The 23879-nt window shown below is 37.8% G+C and overlaps 1 protein-coding gene across 3 annotated transcripts in view; it reads right to left on the bottom strand.

Moving 5' to 3' along the window:
- The window catches only part of LOC131038950 (serine/threonine-protein kinase ATM), a 417584-nt gene that overhangs the window by 111986 nt on the left and 281719 nt on the right, over nucleotides 1-23879 (bottom strand). For all 3 annotated transcript variants that reach the window (XR_009104579.2, XM_057971562.2, XM_057971563.2), the window contains exons 48-55: nucleotides 16920-16967; nucleotides 16680-16784; nucleotides 16385-16468; nucleotides 2794-3111; nucleotides 1873-1994; nucleotides 741-807; nucleotides 519-593; nucleotides 289-411 (exon numbers count right to left, since the gene is read on the bottom strand). Coding sequence is in view for 2 of the 3 variants with exons in the window: in XM_057971562.2 (XP_057827545.2) it covers nucleotides 289-411; nucleotides 519-593; nucleotides 741-807; nucleotides 1873-1994; nucleotides 2794-3111; nucleotides 16385-16468; nucleotides 16680-16784; nucleotides 16920-16967 (942 nt within the window). In the remaining variant the exon portion in view is untranslated. The remainder of the gene's footprint in view (nucleotides 1-288; nucleotides 412-518; nucleotides 594-740; nucleotides 808-1872; nucleotides 1995-2793; nucleotides 3112-16384; nucleotides 16469-16679; nucleotides 16785-16919; nucleotides 16968-23879) is intronic.

The raw sequence follows: 23879 nt of genomic DNA, 5'->3' as shown, positions 1-23879 counted from the left end.
AGCCAACTATTGTTAAAATATGCCTATGGTACTGTCATAATGGGATCAGATACCAAATGACAAAGCAGCTGATGCATTAAGGTTGGATTGTTTGGGCAGTGCTATATGCAAGAATTGATGGAATCACTTGTAATCCAATGAATACATTGAATACAACAATTATTAGGGATGGTGGTTAATGACCATACCATTGATTCTTCACATTAGTAACACATTATATAGTAACATTTTGTGGAGCAAATGCAACATTCTCTGAAACAACACAAGTAGTTAATATATTAACAATACCTGCTCGGTAGATGGAACCAAAGGCCCAGATAGTTGAGTGTTCTTTGGTTCACTGTGACCTCCAATATGATTATTTAGATGCCTCCAACGAATTCCCCATGCCTGGGAAAGCTGATCTAAAATCTGTAGAAATGACAAAAGAGATCGTGATTTAAGAAACAATGCTGGAAAATTTGAATAAATCCCATGAAAATACTAAATTATTTGATTTTCAATCATACACAACATACCTGTAGTTTGACTATGACAGAGTGGATATGCTGAGTACTCTCCCTGCTTGTCTGAGAGATGAATGAAACCAAAGCCTAAACATACTAACAGAAGTAAGATGGACGGATATAATTGTGGAAGCTAGGCCTCTAATGAGAACCCAAGCATCTGATATCTGCAGCTAAGTCATAATATACTTCCCATATGATATTCATCTAATAACAGATAAAAACTATAATAACCTGCTTGGATTCTTTCAGCTTCATCTGGAAAGTATTGGCATCTCCTTCATCTAGACATCTCAGACAACTTGAACGGTGTAACAATGTATCAGTAATGATGAAGGGAAATGCATAAGAATAAAACAATGTTAATGTTACTCATTGAATGTTTCTCTTCATGGAAATTTACACCTTGATAAACTTAAAATCATAGTTATCAAATCCTGCCAGATCTTGCCCAGACCCTGCCGGATCTCGATTTTAAGACATATTGAATTGATTTGATCTGACCCAGACATTTATTTTATTGTCTTCTAGAGAAATATCAATTTTTTCTCTCTTTCTTCTTTTGGTCATTGTGGACATTAACATAATTTCTTTCTTTCCTCTTTATCTACAAACCCAAATTCCAGCCAGTTTGCTTTTCCTATCCCAAAATTTAATTTATTTCATATATTAAGTAATATTGTAACAGTAATGGTTAAAGGAAATACATCAAGATAAAATAATGTTAATGTTACTCATTGTATATTTCTCTTGATAAAAATTTAAACCCTTATAAAATTAAAATCATAGTTATCAAATCCTCCCAGAACTTTCCCAGAACTTGCTGGATTTGGATTTTCTGACATATCAAATTGATCTTATCTGACCTAAACATTTATTTTATTGTCTTTTAGAAAAATCTGAATTTGGCCTCTCTACAAACTCACATCCCAGCCAGTTTGCTTTTCTTATCGCAACATTTTCAATTTTTACATACATTTAAGTTATAGAATACATACATACACACCCCTCACAGACAGACACACACACATGCAAACACATGCATGCACAATGCCGCACACATTCCCATCTGAAGGTGGTGTACCTGTACCCATCCCCATCTACTGTACAATACCAGTTCCGCCTTCTAGTAACTATGCTTATATCTTGTATCTTTGCTTCTTGTTTGTGCCTTAAACAAAAGTGGTCCTTAACAAATCTATAAGCAGTTTTGTAATGGAAACTAATTTGTAAGCTATGCAATTATGATTTATAAATATCTGCATGACATTATGCTGACGTTCAAGAAAAGTGCTATTCTGTGTATAAGACTTATCTGTTTTTCATTATAACACATATAGAGACTTCATACATACTAAAGAGTTACCTGTGTAAATTTGCATTGAAAGTATTTTTTTTCCTGCTAATTTGGCCACTGGATTGGATAGAGCTTAGCTCAGGAGAAATGCAATAGAAATCCCATTTCCCTGCTCGCCAGGCTGCCTCATACTGCATGAATTTCAATAAAATACTAATAATAATTAAAAATTGAGGTCTTTATATGGTAACAAAATAATTAAATATACAAAGCAGATGATAATATAAAGCAATTTCATGACAATTTTAAACATTACTAACCATGCTGATTACATGAACCAGTAATAAACACATAAATTTATTGTGGATTTTCAGCATGCCTTGCAATTCTTGTAAAGAACTCGAACTTGCTTTTGATAATCATGTCTTGATCTATATTACTTAATCATATTTCAAGTCATTTGGTCAGCAAGATAATTCACTTTAATCATATTTCAAGTCATTTAGTCAAGAAGTTAATTCACTTTAAGAGAATAAAAAAAAAACTACATATTACTCATAAGGCAGGGTGCTGATTAAAAATACTATAATCTCTAATGTTTTTCTGGGTGTGGTGTTTGACACTCAACTTCCTTCAATGGACCATTTCTTAAAACCAGTCATTTCCTCAATGATTGTTCCCTCATTAGCTTGAATACTTACAAATTTTTATTTTGGTTTCTAACTGTAATAGTATTTTTAGTTTATGCTGGGATGTAGACACAAACTATTAGTTATTTTTGTAGTATTATTTCTCTAATGGAGCAATTCTTTTGTAATAAAATATAATGCAAAACTATCCTTCCTTTTCACTAAATAAAAATTCTCTTGCAGCGAGAATTACAAGCATCCTTACAGAAAAATAAACCTCATGCTATATGCTTTAATAATGTCTTAGCATTTGTAGATATGTCTGCCATATAAATAATAAGATAGATAAGGAAAAACAAACCTGCAATTCAATAAACTCTAAGTCCTGCTGTAGGAAGTCTTCTTTAGCAGCCAAGCCCTGACAATAAAGATCAAGCACATGGCTGCAGCCAGTTTGTTGCAATGACTTAATCAGGCCTTTGTGATAATTCCAATCTGAAAATTCGTTTCCAAATGTCAAAGTTTGGCCTGTACATCCAGAACGAGCATGTTTTAGAGAGCTCCCACTCAATTTTCCAGCTGTAAGATCTTTTCCTGTTGTTCTTAGCACCAAATCGTAATTCTCAAAAGCTTTGCTCCAGTTTCCTTCATGCTCATAGGTAAGGATCTGTGAAGCCAACTACAAATATGGAACACATATATGCATTAGATGAAACTGTGATGTTTAGCTAATTGAACTTTGTGCTAGAAAATTATTGCCATTTGAAATGACAATCTTATTCTTGATAACATTGCAATTGAAGAGTGCAGAATCTAAAAAATACACCAATTATTGCGAAAGTAACGCACACATGTAGAAACCAGGTAAGAAACAAATGCACGAAACAAAATTTAAATTCAATATAATAAGAATAATGTTTTACCAGATCCACCCATAGAATGGCTGGATCAGGGTCCAAGTTGAACTGATCCATGATCCAATCCAATCCATTTGAGGGTAGGATGTGGCAGAACAAGGTTTGGTTCATCTAGAAGAACCTAGGTTAACCCAAAGTGAATCCATCAGTTCCTTGTTCTTTAAAAAAAAATGTTTTTTTCATTCCTTTGACTTTGACCTAGGCACCCTAAAACAGATTTCAAAGCCGAAAATTCACTTCTAAAACATTTAAAATATTGACTTGGTGGTCAGCACCTCCTTGGGGACTCCCGACATGGCTTAACTGCCTCCCATGGGTCGGGTTAAACCTGGTGTTTGTATCGGGCATTGATAGTTTGAGCTTTTGGCGCAACGGCAAACGATTTTGTGAAGAAACCCTGCGAGTTCTAACTCTGCCAAACGACTAATTTGCTATACAAAGGATATACTTGTTTGAAGTTTTGATAATATATGAATTTCTTTGAGTTTTCACTATATGATGCTAGGCAAGAAAGATAATACAAGTAATATAATAAACTGAAATAGACTGGAAATGCAAGGGAGCTGCAAATGATTCTTATTCACTTAAAAAATATACAATGCTCAAACATTCACAAGGCATACCTGAGGTAGCCAGCTGGTTGTAAACATTAAATTCTGGAAATTACCAGCAACATATAAATCTGGAAATGCAATCAATCTGCAGCTATAAATGATTTGTCCACTCAAAAATGTATGCAAAATGCCTTGACTTTGCTGAGCGCTCACAATGGATGAAATAGCAGCCAATGAATGAAGGCATTTCAGCCTCTATGAAACACATCTTGGCTGTATAGATAGCACGTGGCCTTGTAGATGCTTGGACAGTCTGTATATTATTTCTAAGAACAATGCTAATTGCAGCTACAAGTCTTTCTCTGAATATCCCTTCAATCAAGTGTAAAACCCTTGTGTGAATTTCACCAAATTGCCAAAGTACTGTAGCTTTTACTGTTCATGCCACTGTAGCAGCCAACATAAATTTTGATTTGCAAATGATTAACTCTTAATCTTCCACAATCTTCAGATCTGCAAACATATAATCTTGAAACTCTTGAATAATCTTTCTATTTCTTTGCCCATATGCTCAAATATGACCACTGTATGTAGCCAACCTTTAAAGCAATCTTCAGCTGATATTTCACAACCTCAGTATGCTGACAATGAAGAGTGAATGTTCTCCAAAGTCTGGAAAAGATTGAAATTTTGCAAAAACCCTTGGTCTCTCACAAATCCCAATGCTCCTATGAAAAGACAAAGTGAAAAATGCTCAATAATCCTCATCGATTTCCTCTTGGCAGCTTATATATTTCTTCATGAAGTCGAACCTCTCCCCAAAAGCCATTTTGAATCAAATTGCTTGAATTCATAATAATTGCACTTTATAATCATTAAAAATAATGCCTAGGAGTTGGTGCCCAAGACATTAATTATAAATTGCCCCCCTTTTAATGATAAATTGACCCTTGAACTTAAGTGCAAATATAATACTATTTTATAATATGCCTTTAATGATTAATTATTAATAAAGTATTACTTAATTAATAATTAGAATAACATAACCCCAAAAATACTCATTATTTCTCGACTTCGTCTGAATCGGGGAGTCGACCATTGCATCCACTGCGTATCCATCTGCCTTACTAAAAATAGTAAGGGCCCCTCTCGATCAATCACTAACTTACTATAAATAGTAAGTGTGTGAAATTGAGTCAAATGAAGGCCAATTTTGAATCAAACTAAGTTCCAAAGAAGAGAATGCTCTGCCAATTGCCCACAAGAACCCTCTAACCATCTGCTTTAGACTACGAGGGCCAAAATAATAGGCTAAACCGTCAAAAACATGAACGAGCTAAGAGGGGATGAAAGATCCCTGACTAGATTTCTTAACCAAAATGCTGATTATTTACAAATTCAAGTTCTTTGACCAGCGAAAGAGCTTTTTGGAAGTTTATTGTATTTTCAATTTTTTGTAGTTTTTATTTATTTTTGACAATACATGGAAAATAATAAATGCAATACAATAAATATAGAACTGATAATAGTTTGCAGAATTCTGATTATTGATTGCAGCAAGTACAAATAAACAGTAAAGAGGATTCTTGATAGAATTAGGCCGTTCAAGGTTTACCAGGAGTCCAATGCTGGGGTTTGAGGGAGGAATTTGAGCCTGGAATGAAGTAGTGACTGAACCAAGCACCTCCAGCTGCTACCAATGGCTGCAAATGACTTTATTTAACTCTAGGATAATTACCAAAAACTAATATTGAAGAATTATTCAGACCCAGTTGGAATTCCAAATTCTCTTTTCCTTAAAGAATTGTTGCTGCTGCCCAAATCTGATATTTTCTTCACACCAAACCAACTGTGATCACTTATTATTACCACAACAATGAATTTACACACCCATAGTGGTGCCAAAGCCCTTTAGTTTATTTATTAATGGATTCCCAGGCAAGAGAATGGTACAACTGGCCAAGGGAGCTGTACGGCTGGCATTTGTGGCTTATTTCTTATTGGAAATCACATACAACTTGCTCAGACCTGCAGACTAAGACCAATTGATGCTGCTGTAGGCATGTTCTTTGTTGACTGTAATCTCTAATGGTCAATTTCTGAGAAGATATTGCTGCTGTAGTGCTGCTGAGGGTATAGGATTCCGTCCACACCATCAAATAATAGAGGGTTTTTGTCCTCCCTGGGCTGCCATAGCTGGATACGTGCTGCTACGGTCCTCCAATGTGCAAAGGTTGCAAAAATTAACAAATCATGAATGCCCAAATGAATCATACAAGCCTCTTTAATCAAATCGAACCCTAGAGGCATCATAGAAAGATTCTTTGGAATCTTTTATTCTCTAAAAAGTGATGCCCACATGAGAGGGGATCTCCAACATGAATAAACAACCACCTTTTAAGTTATTGAAGTTCGCCTAGGAAGGTGTGCAAGGACTTTTAAAATAGTCATTTATTATGTTTTATTAGTAACTTACAAGTTACTTTATTAGATTTTCTATTTTTAGAAAATGACTTAAGTAACTTTTATATTATAAAGTTACTTTATTACACCGACCAAAGTCAAAAGAAATGACTAATCTAAGTCCCCTTTGGCTAGCGAATTCATCTCCAAACATCAACTTCACTTGTGGAGATGGGTGATAGGCTGAGTTACCGGGTTCGGCTTCCTAGACCCCTGGTACTGGTCCAGTCTGGTCTTGGTTTAGGGTTCCGATCCGGTTCGCCTGTGGTTCAAACATGGTTCATGATGCACAGGCCTGGTTCGAACCAGGGTGAACCCAAGAGGACCCAGGGGTCTGACAACCCAAAAATGGATTTTTTTTTTTTGAATTCCACCACATAAAAAATTAAAATGACCCTAAAAGTTAGTTTTAAAACATTAACTTAGCTCATTTCACACAAGCAAGGGGAAATGAAGATGTGGGATATGGAGCCAAAACATACTAATTTGGATAATTTCACTTCTTAGCTTGTTGCATTTGATGACTCAGATAGCGAGCAAACTTAAAGTGCAAGTGCAAGTGTAAGTGGCATTGGCATTGGCATTGATTCATCTAATGTCAATGTCAATGATGAGGAGGAGAATGAGGATGATGAATTAGAGAATCCATTTGATGATCAAACTTTAAATTGTTGGAAGTTGAAACAATGATACTTCAATATTTTATCATTTTGATATTAAACTTGATGTATATGATGCTGTTATGGTATGATCATGATGCTATGATTACAAGTTTATGTTGGTTTTGTTGTTTATATGATGCTATGTGACATGCTAATCTTAATTCATGCTTATAGGCTGCATATATATATATATATATAATTTACATGTTTTTGTACTAACGAACCCAAACCCCTTTTCAAAATTTTGCCGTATCGACGTACCGGTTCTTCGAACCCAAACTGGTGCTCGAACCCGAACTGACAACCTAGGTGACAGGTGAATCTGAGCTCTGAATGGCACTAGAGAAGAGGGGACATTACAAGGGACATTATAGATTCCAACAATTGGTATTAGAGCCTTGGGTCATGGGTTCGAGTCTCCCTTCAATGGTTGCTGAAGGCTTAGTTGGTGCTGAGGAGGAGATTGTTGACTTGGTGGTCAGCATCTCCTTGGGGACTCGTGACATGGCTTAAGCGCCTCCTGTGGGTTGGGTTAAACTTGGTGTTTGTATCGGGCGTTGATAGTTCGAGCTTTTAGCACAACAGAAAACAATTCTAACATAAAACACCAAAACAACTTCATTTTAGTTCATTTCTATTGCAGAAAAACAAATATCATTCCAAAAGACCGTACTTTCATATTTGCTTGTTGAATCAACAAAGGGAGCTAAAGATTGATATTCGAAGATTCTTCAATAGTTGGATTGCCATTCCTAAGTATTTTCAAGTGTCCATTGGCTGCAATGATTAATTTTCAACATACAACTTAATAGCACATAATTGCAACTATCTCTGTTATTGTTAATACTGCTCAGAAGTATACAAAGGACATAACAATTATTTGCCAAACATTAAATAGTACACCTCTACTTTCGACAGTCTAGAAAAGGGTTGAAATCGATACTAATGCTTGCATTTGAAGGCGCTAGACATTATAGATATGTTTAAATTCTTTGATGCAAGATTTCAAACCTCCAATACACATAACTGCAATAGATACCAAGCCGGTTTTTGCTCTTTCCACATGGCCTTAATTTGGAAGCTCAACATTGAGATTGCTGTAGGAGAGGAAGTCCACATTCAGTAAGTCCGCCTTGCTCAGAAGTAATATCACACCTATATTTATCGCTCCCTCAAGCAAGAGACATCCAACAATAGCCACGACAAAGAACAATATATGTCCTTAACAAGGATTGATGAAATATCGCAAGCTATGTGAGCCGATGCCATCCCAAAATTATTTATGCTATACAAATATTTTAGCAATCATCAGAATGATTCACAAATCCTTCCTGTCACTTATATCCACAACAAGACTTAACAATATTGGTTGCCAAACATTAAAACTATCAATCTCAAATACCTTTAGCCTTCAGAAATTATTGCCCATGCTTAAGGATTCACTTGATGCGTTAACACATAAGCCCGATAAGGAAAATATTTGGTCATCACGAAAATCATATAAAATCCCTAGCCGATAAATATCAATCTTTTGCAATGTCGGCCCAAAGAATTATTTATGGAACTTCATACTATGAAATATAAATCGACTCCCACAAAATTATATGCCCATAGCCTCAATACTTCTAATGTTAAAAGGAGCAGCAATATGAAATATAACAAGCAGCTCACATACCCTTTACCATTCAGGAAATAATAACTTCAATTCTCGAATAAGAAATCAAACCAGAAATACATCTTTATTTCTGATGCAAACCCTTATAATTTTGTCAACAAGGGAGACTTCACAAATTTGGCCCAAATGTAGATTTCGTCACGAATCCACTCCTTAGAAGAACTAGGGTTTCATCCAGCCCTTCTAAAAATCTGCTGAAGGTTTCTGTCCTTAGAGATTCAGCTAATGCAAGGCATCAGACAATTTCTTCAAGTCCAAAATCCATAACCCCCAAAATGAAGCCCAAACTGCCTTTTATAAAAACTCCTCAAGAAGCTTCCAGAAGCCCTTTCATATTTACCTGACTTTATATTTAGTTTTACAAATGAGAAATAATAATAATAAAGTGACTTATTTTACTATTTTTTGTTGACATAAAAAGTCACTTTAATAGCTCTATTAAATAATTAATTTTTTTTTTTTTTAAAACTATGCCTGGTAAACTTTTTAACGTGACCGGTGACGCTGGCATGACACGCCCTCCGGCTCCACGTGAACGCTTTTGACCCGGAGCTATGAACTGATGAGGCCACAAACGGGGGACCTCATCTCCACACTTCACTTGTTCAAATCCGCGAGCACAAAGGCCCAGTGAAGGCACAAGTCCTTGCAAGCACAATGGCCCAACAGGGATTTGAACCTTGGTGGCTGCTTCACCAATGAAGTGTTTAAACTGCGACACTACATGTCCGAAGACTATTAAATAATTAAATTAAGTTGTCATTAAGTTTGATATAATTTGACAACTTAAAACTTAAATATTTAATTGACTTTTTAATGTCCCAAAAAGGGGACAGTACAATCCTCCCTTCTCGGAGATTGCTTGCCATCAAGCAATCAGTATCTGCATGTTGAATCCCAATTCCGAGATACCATATCAACCACGAAAATGCTGCTACACCAAAATGCTGCACTGCTCTGATATCAATGCAATACACCACAAACCATGAAGCAATGCGATGGATCCATGTGGAACAATACATCGAACCGATCAATACCTGGATCCCAAATAATGAACCTGCCGTATGAGATGAAGTAGTAACCACTGTTATATGCCAAACCAGCAACAAATAGGATGACAATGATGTCATCATACCATAGCAAGAGTAGAAAAATCATCTCATGAGGATTTCCCATCAAGTAATCTTGTTCCCACACACTCCAATGCATACCCAAAGCTGATGTAGACCCAAACAATTCTGAAAATGTAGTGAACAGCCATGTAGGACAGTCACTCGTCACTAAACAATCCATGTCATGTAAATGCCAACCAATAAGCAGCTGTACAGTCACAAGAATTAGGTGCCAATATCAAATTTGCAATGTAGTTGCCTCACCAACACCCAAAGCCAACTCATGAGTGGCTGGTCCACTAATAGTAATATCCATAGAATCATTATGTCCACCAATAATATTCTCATCTTCAACAAAAATTTCAGTATTAGAAGGCTCTCGCTCATCAACAACTATGGAGTGGTGTGTATCCCGAATTTGTTGCAGGGGAAACTTGGCTTGTTGGGCTGTCAAATTAGATTCCTTTGCCATCTCAATCCAACCCTCAACCATTACTTGGGACTGATTTAGTGGTGAACAAATTCAGTCCTCTTGGAGGATGCATCATCATAATAACCATGCCCAACATATACATCTTGCATGCCATCATTTGAAGACTCACCTTTACTAGTTTCTCCATGAATAGGGGTTGCAAGTTCATGTAAATGACAGAGTATATTGCTGCTGTCCTTAAATAGAGCTTTATGACTGACTGCACCCTTTCTTTCATTACCTTGGAAATCTTCAATGCAAGAGCACACTTGCATACACTTGGCAGCCCAAACCTGTAGCATATCAAGTCTTGAAGCTATGACATCCTTATACTCAATCAAAGTAACATCATAAGAGTAGGGCGACAACATACAAATTGATTCATGTTCTTTTTCAACTGCTGTTATAAAATCAGATTCTTGGCAAGTAGAAGCTTCCACCATTACCTCAAGTTTATCTATCCTCTCATGAATGTCCACCATGCTATATTTCTTGTCAACTCCATTTAGTTTGGATTTAGGTTCATGCTTTGTCAAAAGATTGCTGTCCCATCTTCTAATCCATACCATCACCTCCATAACTGATATGTTTACCACTACTAACCAAACCCAAGGTGTAGCATGCAAAACAATCCAAACATTATCAAAATGCAAGACCTTCTTAGTAAGCGATTTCCCAGTAGACAATCTCCGGGTTTCTACAATCATCTCTTTAAGACAAAAGGTCTCATATGATCTTAACAATGGTCCTTCCACTATAGATGATACATGACTAAACAAATTGAAATCAATAGTATTCCATTCCACACCAATGGATATAACAATTGTGGCTGGTCCATCAAGTGTGTGTCCGATGTCTTCATGAAAACTCAATGGTGCAATATGTGACTCCTCAAGGGCTGTTTTGTAATCATCATCCATACCCTTCTTATACTCCAACTCCTTGTTGTCGTTCCTCAGAAGTAAGTGTGATTGAAGATGGGTTTCTCTTCGCTGTCTTTCTGGTTCTATAAGATTGGAATGTTCCTTGGCCTCTTGTAAGTGCGGCCTTGCTTGGCCAGCCAACAACTTGGCTTTTCTAGCCCTCCTTAACCACTCATCACACATGCTTTGAGTCCTCTTTACCTCTTCTATGGTATGAGCCACAAAATCAGACCTTTTACTAGATGCATCATCAACCAATGACTCGTGTTCATCTTCCAAAACCTGAATGCCAACATTAGGTGACTCCATAACATTGTCTTCTCCATGATTAAAGGCTGCATCACCTTGAGGATGAAGAGATATATCACTGCTGTTATAACAATCAGTACTGCTGTCATGCATTTGTGTCATGCCTCTTGTTGTGTGTACTACACCATGCCCCATCCTTGATGGAGACCCCCTATTGCCTTTGCTTCCAGAAGCCGAGCAAAATGTGAAACCTTTCTAGAGTGCTAACCCCCAATAGGAAAGAAAATGTCCATGCCATAGCTCTGGGTAAGGACATCTCCTGTTCGAACCCCCCTGCAAATGCCGAAGAAATCCCGATAGTGCCAAAGTTCGGCGAATGAGATAGTATAGAGGAAGGAGGTTGATTAAACAAACTAATGTGTCTTGTAATGTCCCTTTTTGGGAGTGCCCTAGTTTTTGCCCTAGTTTACTATTCTTAGTCAATAAGGGAGGGTTAGAGAGAGTACCTTTATCTTCTTAAAGGGAAGAATTGCTACAAGTTAGGAAACAACTTACAGTTATAATACATAAAGTAAATAACAATTACAAATTAAACTATAAATGTAGAGGTCATGAACACAAATCACAACTTGCTATTTGATTATACGATTCTCTAAGCTAAATTAAAACAACCCCTAATCATAGTAAGCTAGGATGGATAACTTGATAGGGTGTCTTAACCATTCTCCCTGAATAGAGCCACACTTGATAGGGTGTCTTAACCATCCTCCCTCAATAGAGCCACACTTGAGGGTGTCTAAACCATTCTCCCTCTATCAAATCATGAGGGTGTCTAAATCATTCTCCCTCTACTGTCAAACTCTTCTCAGAATATTCAGAATTATGCCAAAAGCCAGACTTATAAAAATAAATATATATACAGAATATTAATATACAGAATACTGATTATTATCTATCTTAGAGATTCATAAATGCTGTTATGTAAACCCAGTCATGTATATGTATCTATACTGTAAAGGTATTGCACAGAAAGTTCATACCAAAAAGACGCTTTTCTCCCCAAATATTACTGTGTGGATATGAGCAGCCTCCAAGCTTCGATTCTGATTTTCCCAGATCCCAAACTCTATCAGTTCTGATCTGATCTGATCGATGGTGTTCCCACTAGATGCTTTGATTCCTTTCCTTTATATCTCTTAATTAGAGAGGGGAAGGTCACACCTCTTCATCGTATATGCCCTTTGGCAAGAGACACACCCTTTCACCATTAGAACCCTTTGAAAGAGTGCAACTCTTCATTATTTCTGCCCTTTGAAAGGGGCACACCCTTTCACAATCAGATCTGCACTTCTGATTCCCCAAACTATTCCCCCTCAAATGAGGTATCTTTCTCCCTTTTATATCTCATGTTTGAGGGGGTCACAACTTTTCATTCCATGACTTTTGACCATTCTTTAACTTCATTAAATTTTTAATTATATTTTATTATATTCTTTATATTTTAATTTTTAATTTTATTTTTATTCTTTTGGATTTTAATTTTATTATTATTATTTACCATTAAACTTTATTTCAAAGTGGGGGCATTACATTGTATTAGCCGTGAAAATCCCGAAAGAAAAATACAAATGTTTTTATTTCAGGCTTTTTGAGAATGCCGATAGAAAACCTTGTCATCCCCTCTCTAAAGCCCGATAGAAACCCTAAAATTGCAAGCACAGGGCAATGGAAGTCTGAGTTCTCTATCGAAAATCGCGCAAGGGACAAAGTTCGAATTTTTCTCTCGCCTCCAGATGCCACGAAAAATACGGAAAAAACGCCGCTAGCATAGGGGAGAATGAGTCTTGTATTTGCCCCTCATTTCGCTGATAAAATGCTGAAAAAAAAGAATGGCATCTGGAGAGGTCAAAACAAATAAAATTCGAATCTCTTTCAAAACACAAAACGCCTTTGCCACTTTGCCGACCAAAATACTGAGTATGGTGAGCCCTATCAAAATCGCAAAAAATAACCCCAGTAAACAACACATCCAAAAGAGAACTTGAATAAAGTTCGGTGTTTTGTGAAAAGAAAATTGTTTTCTTCTGAAAATGAAAATCGTGGGTCTTTTTGCTCCATTCGCTGAAAAAAGTCTAATAAAGAGCCAAAAGGTATATCAAAGTGCCAAATAGAAGGTCGAAATTTTGGAAAAGAAATAAGATTTGAAAGACCTTTTGTTATTTCGCCCTATAAAGGCCAATATCGAAATTCCCAAAAATGCCAATGAAATAATAAAAGCAGGAGATCGATTAAATAAAATGCCCATGTCTGAAATCATTTCACCTTCATATGCCAAGGAATATATCGAAGCATGGGTTTAAGTTAAGTTGAAAGGGTGTGAAAGAATGTTTTCAAAGACAAGGTATAGATTGCCTTTCTCATAGGGCGCCTTTTAAAATCGCTCATCAAATACCGAAAATTGAGCACTTGGGGCAAACAAAAAAAATAAAAAAATGAAATTTATCCAGTCTGGAAATAAGGACCAGTGTTTTTCATCTTAAAATTTGGCGTTGTTGTTTACTAAACTTCGGCATTTTCAAAACCTTTGACTTGCTAGGTGAGATAATGATTAATCTGCAACCTATGTGTTTATACAGGATGAAAGGATTGAGAAGTTGAGGCTACCAGTGGAGTGATAGGAGGAGATCCAACACGCAAACAGCAGTTTCATTGACAATGAAAATTATGGGTTATATCATCTGTGTCAATTTCTGAAGACTAGTCAAGAGATACCAATGGAATTAATAGTAGTTATTTAGGCGTTTGATATATGCAGAGATGTTATAAAAAGTATATCATTTGGCTGTAGTTTTTGTACAAGTATGAAGACAATTGAAAATTATAGATAATCAATTAACATCAGCAATTTCTTTCTTTTCTTTTTACTGTATTATTGCTCAATGCCTTATTTTTTGTTGTTTGTTCTTGCATGTTCCCATTGCTTTCGAAGAACACTCTGGACTCAATATATGTTTATCATTCCTATTTTCCAGAATCATCTTTTGATTGGAAACAGCTACAATGTATATGTCATGATGATTTGGCCCTCATCATAGATAATGGCAAAAAGAAGGTGCCTTGTGTCTCTGAATTGGCAGTACTAATGGCCCTGGATATCACAATAAAATGTGGCATATGAAGATGAAACTGTCTCCTCTCTGGCTCCATCTAACAATGTTGTAATGAAATTTGGTCCCCAATTGAACTGTGCTTTATCTCTATCCTGAGCTGATGCGAGAAAAGTTGTGACTGGTCCGAAAGGAATATTAAACCATACTAGGGATGCATATAATGATAATGGCACAAGAAACATCACAGAAGTGTCAACAATAAGTGTATATCACTATTTATTAAGAAAATGATACATAAGATGTTCAAGAGAATATTAAGTAGATATATGTTTACATTAAAAAAATGAAATTCCTTTGAACAGAAGCAACCATTGTGATGTTTCCATCTTTAACCTAATATTAAGAAGCAATTGACTGGTTTGAAGAACGAAGGAGATCATTCAAGAAGGATAAACGATACAAAGACAAGGGGGTCGATGTTGATAATAAGATGCAACTCTATAATAATAATGACATAACTGCTAAAAGACCTTGTATAATAAGATGTGAAAATGAACGGGTCAAAAAAAGTCTAACTTGTTTCTTATTAGCAAATTGCTGGCAAAATAATTAGCAAAGCATACTTAATGAAGGGACGTATTAAGGAACCTGGAAGAACAACCAGTTTGATCCAAAGGATGATTAGTGGTTAATTAGTCATCACTGGAAATCAGACATGAAGAAGTGCAATTAAGGGGAAAGATCTTAAGTAAATAAATTAATAATATTTAGTAGAAGACGTGGCTGTTAGAAGAACACATTCCATTGAAAAGACATAACTCTTAAACACTCAAAAGATGCAACCCTTCGATCTTGCAAGATTTATAATGGGAATCAGTCCCATTCTCAAAAACATCATCAGGTTTTGGCTTTGTTTATTATTTGTATCCATATTTGGATCTGCTCAATTGAGCATTTGCCTTTGGCATCAAACAGGTTGCATAGTTTGAAAGATAAATCAGAAATAGCACCACACATTGCATATTTTCTCGAGTCATAATCAGAAACAGCAATCATCCTTCATTGCTATAGGTGATAGGAGAAGATTATCAGCATATTATTATTGCCATATTAGACACAGCAATTTATAGCATTATTGCTATCATCAAGAAGGAGGCTTGTAGCATATATCTCACATTGACACATCAGGAAGAGAAGAGATCTCTCTATACTTCTACAGATTGGAACATTCAAAACTTGCACAATTCCTCAAGTCATATCAAATACAGCAGTGATCTACCATCCAATCCACATTATTATTTGCAGATTCTACATATTACTTATATTATCATATACTTCAGAATTGATACATCATTTTATTAAGCATTTGTTATCAGCATTACCAATATTTCACAAGAATTTAGAGTTTCTGTAAGAAGTCTCTTGCAATTGATTTTCAAATCAATTGTTCCCTTATTCCCTAAGTAATAACATAAGGGGGCATTACAACCATTAATTAAATAGTTGACTATGAGAATGTTCAGCACAATATTCGAAACTTTGAATAATTCTGGATACCTTACTAATTCTTTATGCAACGAATTTAAAGTAAATAAAAATGTGAGATTACACTTGATTTCATACAGTGGTGATATGAAACCTCATGTCTTAAAGAGTGAGCATGAAAAATCCTTGACAACCTCTGTTTTTTAAATTGGTTATTTTGCCAGATACCTTAGGGATAGTTTGTGTTAGGTTGTGGCAAATAGTAATTCAACCTTTGTATACATACAATCAACAACTAAGCTTCATGCATGTTAAAAAAATCAATATTACCTTATGTGATCGAATGCCATAGATGCCATCAGGCTCATTAATTTTTGTTGTTGCTTTCATCAGTAATTCCACATGAGCTGGCAACTAAGATAAAACACATCAAACATAGAAAACATTTTAATTAGTTTTTCTACAGCGTCACTTTTTAAATTCTTAAGATATAAGACTAATTTTTGGATAAAAGAATCTTCTGAACTAGTACAATATTGGTTTCCGATTTCAATATAATAGTTAACAAACGACTAAATAATTCACATTTATAATTACAAAAACACATTCCATTGTTATATTTTACCTGTTCATGATGAGAGAAGTCTGGTTCACCTAATGTAAGACTTTCAAAGTGCTCTTCGCACCAGTGCTCAACATATAAAACAGAAGTGAAATAAGCAGCACATTGCTGCCAGAAGACATAAATACATTAGGAACTAATGAGAACAAATGTATACTGTCGTAAAATTGTTTCCTTATACAAATATATTATTATGCATCCCAGCCTATTTATACAGAAACAAACTGAACAGAATAAACTCACTATTGCAGCCTTTGCTGCTAGAAGATAGTCTATTTGTAGCCAGTAGACCTTGCATAAAAAAAAATAAAGTTAGTCCAGCAGTAACAGATGTGCATTTTAAAAAATGTAGAACTATTATTAATTTCTTTCCAACTTTGATATATATATATATATAGAAGAAGAATAATACATCTCAACCAGTCTACAAAAAGGGAAGGTTTATAACATGGATTAAGATGGAACTAGATAAATACTACATTGGTCATAGCTCAAAAGGCACAAAGATCAAAAGCATGTCCTTGTATACCAAGATACCAACAAATTAAGAAAATATGGAAGAAGGCAGAAAAGGAAATACCTAAAGGTATTGTTTTCACTATTGGCGGTCCACATATAGCTAAATAAAGAAAACTCTACAACATCAGTGCTTCTACAAAAATATGTAGAGCCAATGGGACAGAAAGATGTGGAAAGAATGATTTGACCCTACTATTCCAGATTTTGGGCAAAGTCAATTCAGCCAGCTTGCTTAACATTGTAATGTCCGCTTCTGACAAGTAGTCAGAGATGACCCATTCAGCCTATTTAATTCCCATAGGCTAATTTCAAAAAGTTGGGGAATAAATAAAGTTAATTATTTAAAGTTGTCCAATAAAGTAAATTTTATGGATAGCTTTATTTTAATTAATTTAAGAAAGTGAATTAAGTGAAAATTAAAAAAGAAATATTAAAGGTCTGTATATGCAGCCCTGATATTTTTTTGAAGTTGTTTATAAGTTTTTGGTTGCCAAAGTAAATAGTTTGCTGATAATTTGTTTTCAGATTTCATTCACAATGAATTGTTATATATTGAACACAATGCATTACAAAATAGGATAGAAACAATGTGCATTTAATTAATTGAAGTTGTTTATAAGTTTTTGGATGCCAAAGTAAATAATTTGCTGATAATTTGTTTTCAGATTTCATTCACAATGAATTGTCATACATTGAACACAATGCATTACAAAATAGGATCAATCTCATTCATATAAACTGAAACAAGATGTAATACAAGTGCAGACCCAGAAATGGAATCTCTGAAATTTGCTATCAGCTTGTATCAATAAACTCCTTGTCCATAAGCATTGTATATATGAAACATTACATCATTTTGCTATACTTCTCCGGCAGGGGCAATTTCCTACAAAATTCTCATGTCTCCAAAACTCACCCCAAGTCTGTTCCAAACTGCTCAAAGTTGTTCTATCCTTCCAAGTGCTCCAAATGAAGGTGTTAACCCTGTAAAAGTGCAGATTTTAGGCCACCAAAATTCCCATGTGAAAAGGAAGAACTGTACAGCCCTCCAAGAGGTGCAATTAGCATAGAAAATTCATTTATCCACCAAAACTCACAAAGAACCTATCACAATTGGTCACCCAGCTGAGGTAAATGATTTGAAAAGATACCCAAAACAAAATAAATCTCACTCCAAGAGTTCTAAGTATAAATATGTTTCCCCGTGTCTTTGAAAATGATGTGACCAACATTGGGAAATTGCTTAAAACACACCAAACTCAAACAACACTCCAAAAATGAGCGAAACACACCAAAAACTAAATACCCACATCAAAATACTTCGTAAATATTCATCATTCACAAATCCATATCACCAAAAAACAAGCCAAACATCACTAAAAACTCAAACTGTAAGCTACAACCAACTAGGGTGGATTTTGCACCACTGAAATGAGCACCACCGAGGGTTTTCGTCCTCAACATACACCAAGAGAACTTTCTAAGTTCATTCTAGTAGCATTTCCTTATGTGTGCATAATCAGAATGAATGAATGAGAACCACATATCTAATATATAGTTGGAGGGAAAAGTTAAAGCAACACAAACTTGAAACATTTTCCCTCAAAAACTCTCAACATAACAATTTAAAATCACTTAAGTTTTCCGCCTTGCCTAAGCGTTCACTTTTGAGGCCACTTGTAAACACCTTCGTCACTTTAGTTATAAATTAAAAGTCACCTTTCTGGTCACTTAAGTGAAAATTATAAAATATTATTCCCTTCACCTTAGGAAACTCACCAAGGGATTGAAATCCAGGACACTTTACTCTCAAGCAAAAAGGGAATTGAAACTAAGACCAAGTGCCCAAAATAGCACTTACTAAAAATAGCATGTGCCAAAAATAGTAATGCTGCCAAATTACATTGAAATAATAGGATCAAGCTCTCTATAGAACACTAAGTCCCATAACCAACTTCCCTTATCCTATGAGAACTCCGCGAATAGGCTAACAGAAAGCCAAATTGACTAGGTGAGATAAGGGGACGTTACGGTCCTCCCTCCCCAAGGTTGCTTGTCCTGAAGCAATCGCAAGTTTGGATGCTATAAAATCTGCTCACTATTCCATGCTGCATCGTCCATAGATAAGTTTCTCCACTTCAAGTACTCTTTGATAGGCCTCTTCTGAAGAGTATGCTCCCTAAAATCAATCACTATCTCAGGAATTAATATCAATTTTCTTTCCTCATCCAACAGAGGCAACTCTATAGAAGGAATTACATTATGCCCAAGTGCCTTTTTGAGGTGTGATACGTGGAAAACATTATGCACCTTGCTACTCTCACGTAGCTCAAGCTTATAAGCCACCTCCCGAATCCTCTTGGTGAGTTGGAAAAACCCATAGAAATGAGGCCTCAACTTCTATGACCCACTCTTCTTAAGAGTGGATTGTCTATAACTGAAAGATACCAAACTGGATTTTTGCCTCCCTTCTGATGTTTTAAGCCTGAAATATATCTTTGACCAGTGAATAGAAGGATGTTTTGTTGTTTTGTTGCTTTTTACTTTTTTTGTTTTTTGTTTTGAGGGGTTTTTGCAATTTTGGAAGATTGAATACAATAAACAATGACGGAAACGAAATACTAAATTCTGATTTCTATAACAGCAAAACACTAATACCAAATTTGAATAATTTCTTGTAACTAGAATAGTGAATAGCATACTCGGTGTCCAACGCTAGCTTGGAAAGGTGCTTTTTATAAATAGAACTGGTGAAACTGGCAATACAGGAATACCTCGGTGGTGCAAATATCTCCAATGAGGTTTATTTGCATCAACTATAATTATCAGAAACAATTATGGAAAAAATAAATAGTTCTGCTACAGTTCCCCTCAGGCCCCCAGGCAAGATCACTGAATTTCACCAAATTTCCACACTGAATTGCTAATAGCCATCACATATGCCATAATAAGCCTGAAGGGAAGGTTTATTTGCTGATTGCTACTGCTGACAATGAATTCCCTACAAATTCCAAATCCTAACTGCTGTTGATTTATTTATTTGACACACTAGATGCCTCCAAGGAGTACGACCTGCCCTAGGAATCCATGGTGGAGCCTTCAATGGCCTCTAAACCCTGATCAATTCACTGTCACCAATTATTTAGTTATGTGAGTTGGGGTTGTGTCCAAACTCACCTACCTTTGAGAAGTTTTCATTTCCCAAAGCGAATCTGCTGTTCATATGCATTTGTACAACTCAATTACAAATAGAAGTTGTAAAATAATAATCGAGAATACCAAAATGAAAGCCTTCAATGCTTTTTATCCATCTCCAGACCTGGACACCACAAATTGGTTTCCTATGCCAAGATTCCAAAAGAATATACTACTCACTTGGGCGTACATGTTTGAGGGTCTTATTTCATTATTAATGTGGCCCACTTGATTTAAAAATAATTTGCCTAGGTAGCCGTGCCAAGGGGGACAACTTAATGTTTCTTTTCAACTTAATAATCTCCATTTTCTAAGTCACTTTATAAATATATCCATTTTAGGAAAAAGTGACTTAGGAAATAAAATAACATAAAGTGCTTATAAAACAAGTCGTCCAAGGCCAAAATTGGCTAAATATGAATTCCCCTTTGCTAGCCAAACATCTCCTACCCACTGAATTCACCTGCGAAGATGGGTTGTTTACCCTCTCAGGTGAATAACTTAAAACATAAAGCACATAATGCAGAAATACGCCATAGATATCAGACAAGGATAAGAGATGTTATTCCATTCATAAAATTGTGTGTTGCAAGTTACATTCCGAAGTATATAAAGATACCGAGGGGGTGCGAGCGCCAACCGTCGCACCGCAATGACCACCCCTCGGTTGCCAACTAACCAAAACAATTACAAATAATTAACTAGTCTTATGTTTGTGTACAATAATGCCGCTAACATCATCCCCCCCAAAAAGAAAAGTCGTCTCCAGGCGACTAACAACAAAAACGGAGACAATGGAACCTATACAATATATACATTAGAAAAAACTAAGGAGGGGGCTGGGGAAGCGTCCTTGAAGTAGAAGGCTGAGACGCCGGTGTCTGGGCCGCCAAGCGGGCGCGGAGCTCATACACCTACTGAGTACGGGCAGTCACATCCCGCTCTGCAATCAATACTTTCTCCAAAGCCGTCTTCACCATATGCGCGGCTTCCAACAACTCCTCTTTGGTATCCGCTGTCGCTGTCATATCGACCAACCGAGTCTGCAACAGGCTCCTCTTGGTAGTGATTGCCTCTAACTCCTGCTGCACGAGGCTCCTAGCACTCTGCTCTGCTGACAGGCGAGTCTCTACCTCCGCCTTCTCTACGCGGGTCATCTCTAGTTGAGCCAACAATTGGGCCATCTCTGCTGCCCAAGAGGCCTGCTGAGTGGCCACATCCCTCTCCAACGCGACTCTAGCAGCCTCGCGGACCTCCGACTCATGCTGGGCATGCCTTAGGGCATAGTAGGCATCCCGGTAGACCTGCTCCATCTCGTAGACAATTGCCGTCACCCGACTCTCCACAATGGGCTGACGCACACTCCAAGCCTGGAGCATCTCCTCCGTCTCAGTAGTCGGCCAATCCTGAGACTCATAGCATGTAGTAAAGGTTGTAGGGCAGCCCACCTGCATAAACCGTAGGGCCCTCTCCAACTCCACCACAACCTGCTGCAATGCTCGCGTCTGGGTAGTGGCCACCACCTGCCTACCCCTCGTCACCATGTCAGCTAGATAGGCATCGATATCCTCCCCCTCCTACTCCGAACGCTGTTAAGTCTCTGGCGGAACTGACACAACCGCATCATGCTGTGAAGGTACCTCCTCCGCCACCAGAGGTATACCATCCCCTAGCACCTGGATGGCAGAGACGACCTCTCCTGCCGCGTGCCCAACTGCTAGCACATGTGTCTCGCCAGAGGAATCGTCCAAGTCGACTACCTCTGCTCTAGTCTCCCGACACGGTGAGAATACAACAGCTCCCTTCGGTTGTGCCAAAGTCATCTGAAATCTCTGTGTGAGCCAGCTCTCCATAGCCACGACCGACGGGTCGGCATGCATCTCTATGACCGGGGGATGGGCCGCTGTCATCGGCTCCTCCAACAAAGACGCTGAAACAGTCACCACGGCCTCAGTCCCCACAACGTCCAACTGCACCTGAGGCTTCGTATCCACTACCTCCCTCAGTCCCTACTCCTCGGCGACTACTACACGATGCGGTGACTCCTTCGTCCCTGACTCTGCCATGTCCTCCGTAAGTGCCGCCGTGGTTGGGCCTGGTGATGCTTCCTGGTGCCGTAGGAGGCCAAGTGTAACTGGCGTGCGGCTCTGTCCGAAGGCCAGAATAAAGGTGCTGCCTACTCTAGATGATGGCATCGGCGTGCCCATCGGTAGCAGGGGTGGGGCAAACAGGACCCACTCCTCTATCGCCTTGTTGCTATCATCCTCCTCTTCCGCTTCTGATTCCTCTGTGCTACTGGAATCCCTCCCGCTGTCAGGCTCCCCTAAAGCCGAGGCCGTATCTACCGCCCGTTTCCGCTTCGCGGAAGAGTGCCCAATGTCCAAGTGCCTCCAATAATGTATTGGAGACTCACCTGCCGCCAACAGTCCCTGTGGCCGTACCTCCAACTCTGCCAACGGCACTGCTTCCCGCGTGGCCTCCAGGAACAACCCTATAGCATAGTGGGGCATATAGAAGGTGCGATGCTGCATCGTCAAAAACTCATACATGCGCTCCGCGAGTAACGCGGCCCAATCATACATAATGCCATTCATCAACCCATTCATAAGCATAATCTGAGGGAGGGCGATGTCCGACGGCCTACCCGACCCTGTCAATCTGCTCTTGATGACATCCATAATGCACTGCCAGTGGCCCTTTGCCACAAAGGTCTTACCGATTCCTCGACCCTCCGTGGCATTGGCCACGCTGTCCAGCTCTGCTGTCGTCAAGTTCCTGGAGATTAATTTAATCCACCGCTCCTTCTCCTCTTGCTTCATCTTTTTAGCCTTCAATTCTATTTTCTTGCCCTGTCTGCCTGGTATGCCGAATACCCTCGTGAAGTCCCTCACTTTGAATGATATGGTAACATCCCTCCCGAGGTATTCAAAAGTGTTGGTGCATGTGTGTCTGTCGAAGGTGTCCACCATGAACCGTAGGGCACCCTCATACTCGCGGATAGGAAACATGAGCATCCGAATAGCCCACTCCACTTCCGCCTTCCGGAGGTTTTGCTTCACCAGATCATTGTCGGGAGTGTCCTGCCACCATTTCCGGCATTCCGACCCATTTAGGCCTTCAAAGGTGATGTTCTGGGGTGTTAATGTATTTTTCGCAGTTATGGCAGCTTGTGGTGCTTTCTGCTTTTGCTTCTGTCGGGCACTGGCATCCACGGTGCTGCTTGGAACACGTACGCCTGATGATAAAACCCTAGTATTGCTATCCCTCTGGCTGCTACCGGAGGAAGCTTGCAGTTGTTTTTTCCAACTTCGTTTCCCTGCTGAATCCATTAATCTCTGGTATAACTGAATTCCGGTTAAAAATCGTACGGTCGTTGGACACCTTCGTAACGACCTTCTTTTGTTGCTGTGCGGGCTGGGCTGTGTGTCTTTCTTCGTGCGTGACAGCTGTGGGCTTCCTTCGCCTTCTTTTTTTCTTTTTCTCCCTGTG

The sequence above is a fragment of the Cryptomeria japonica genome, chromosome 3 (assembly GCF_030272615.1).
Source record: "Cryptomeria japonica chromosome 3, Sugi_1.0, whole genome shotgun sequence".
NCBI lineage: Eukaryota > Viridiplantae > Streptophyta > Pinopsida > Cupressales > Cupressaceae > Cryptomeria > Cryptomeria japonica.
The sequence above is the reverse complement of the archived record's forward strand: the minus strand, read 5'-3'. Positions and strand labels throughout refer to the sequence as shown.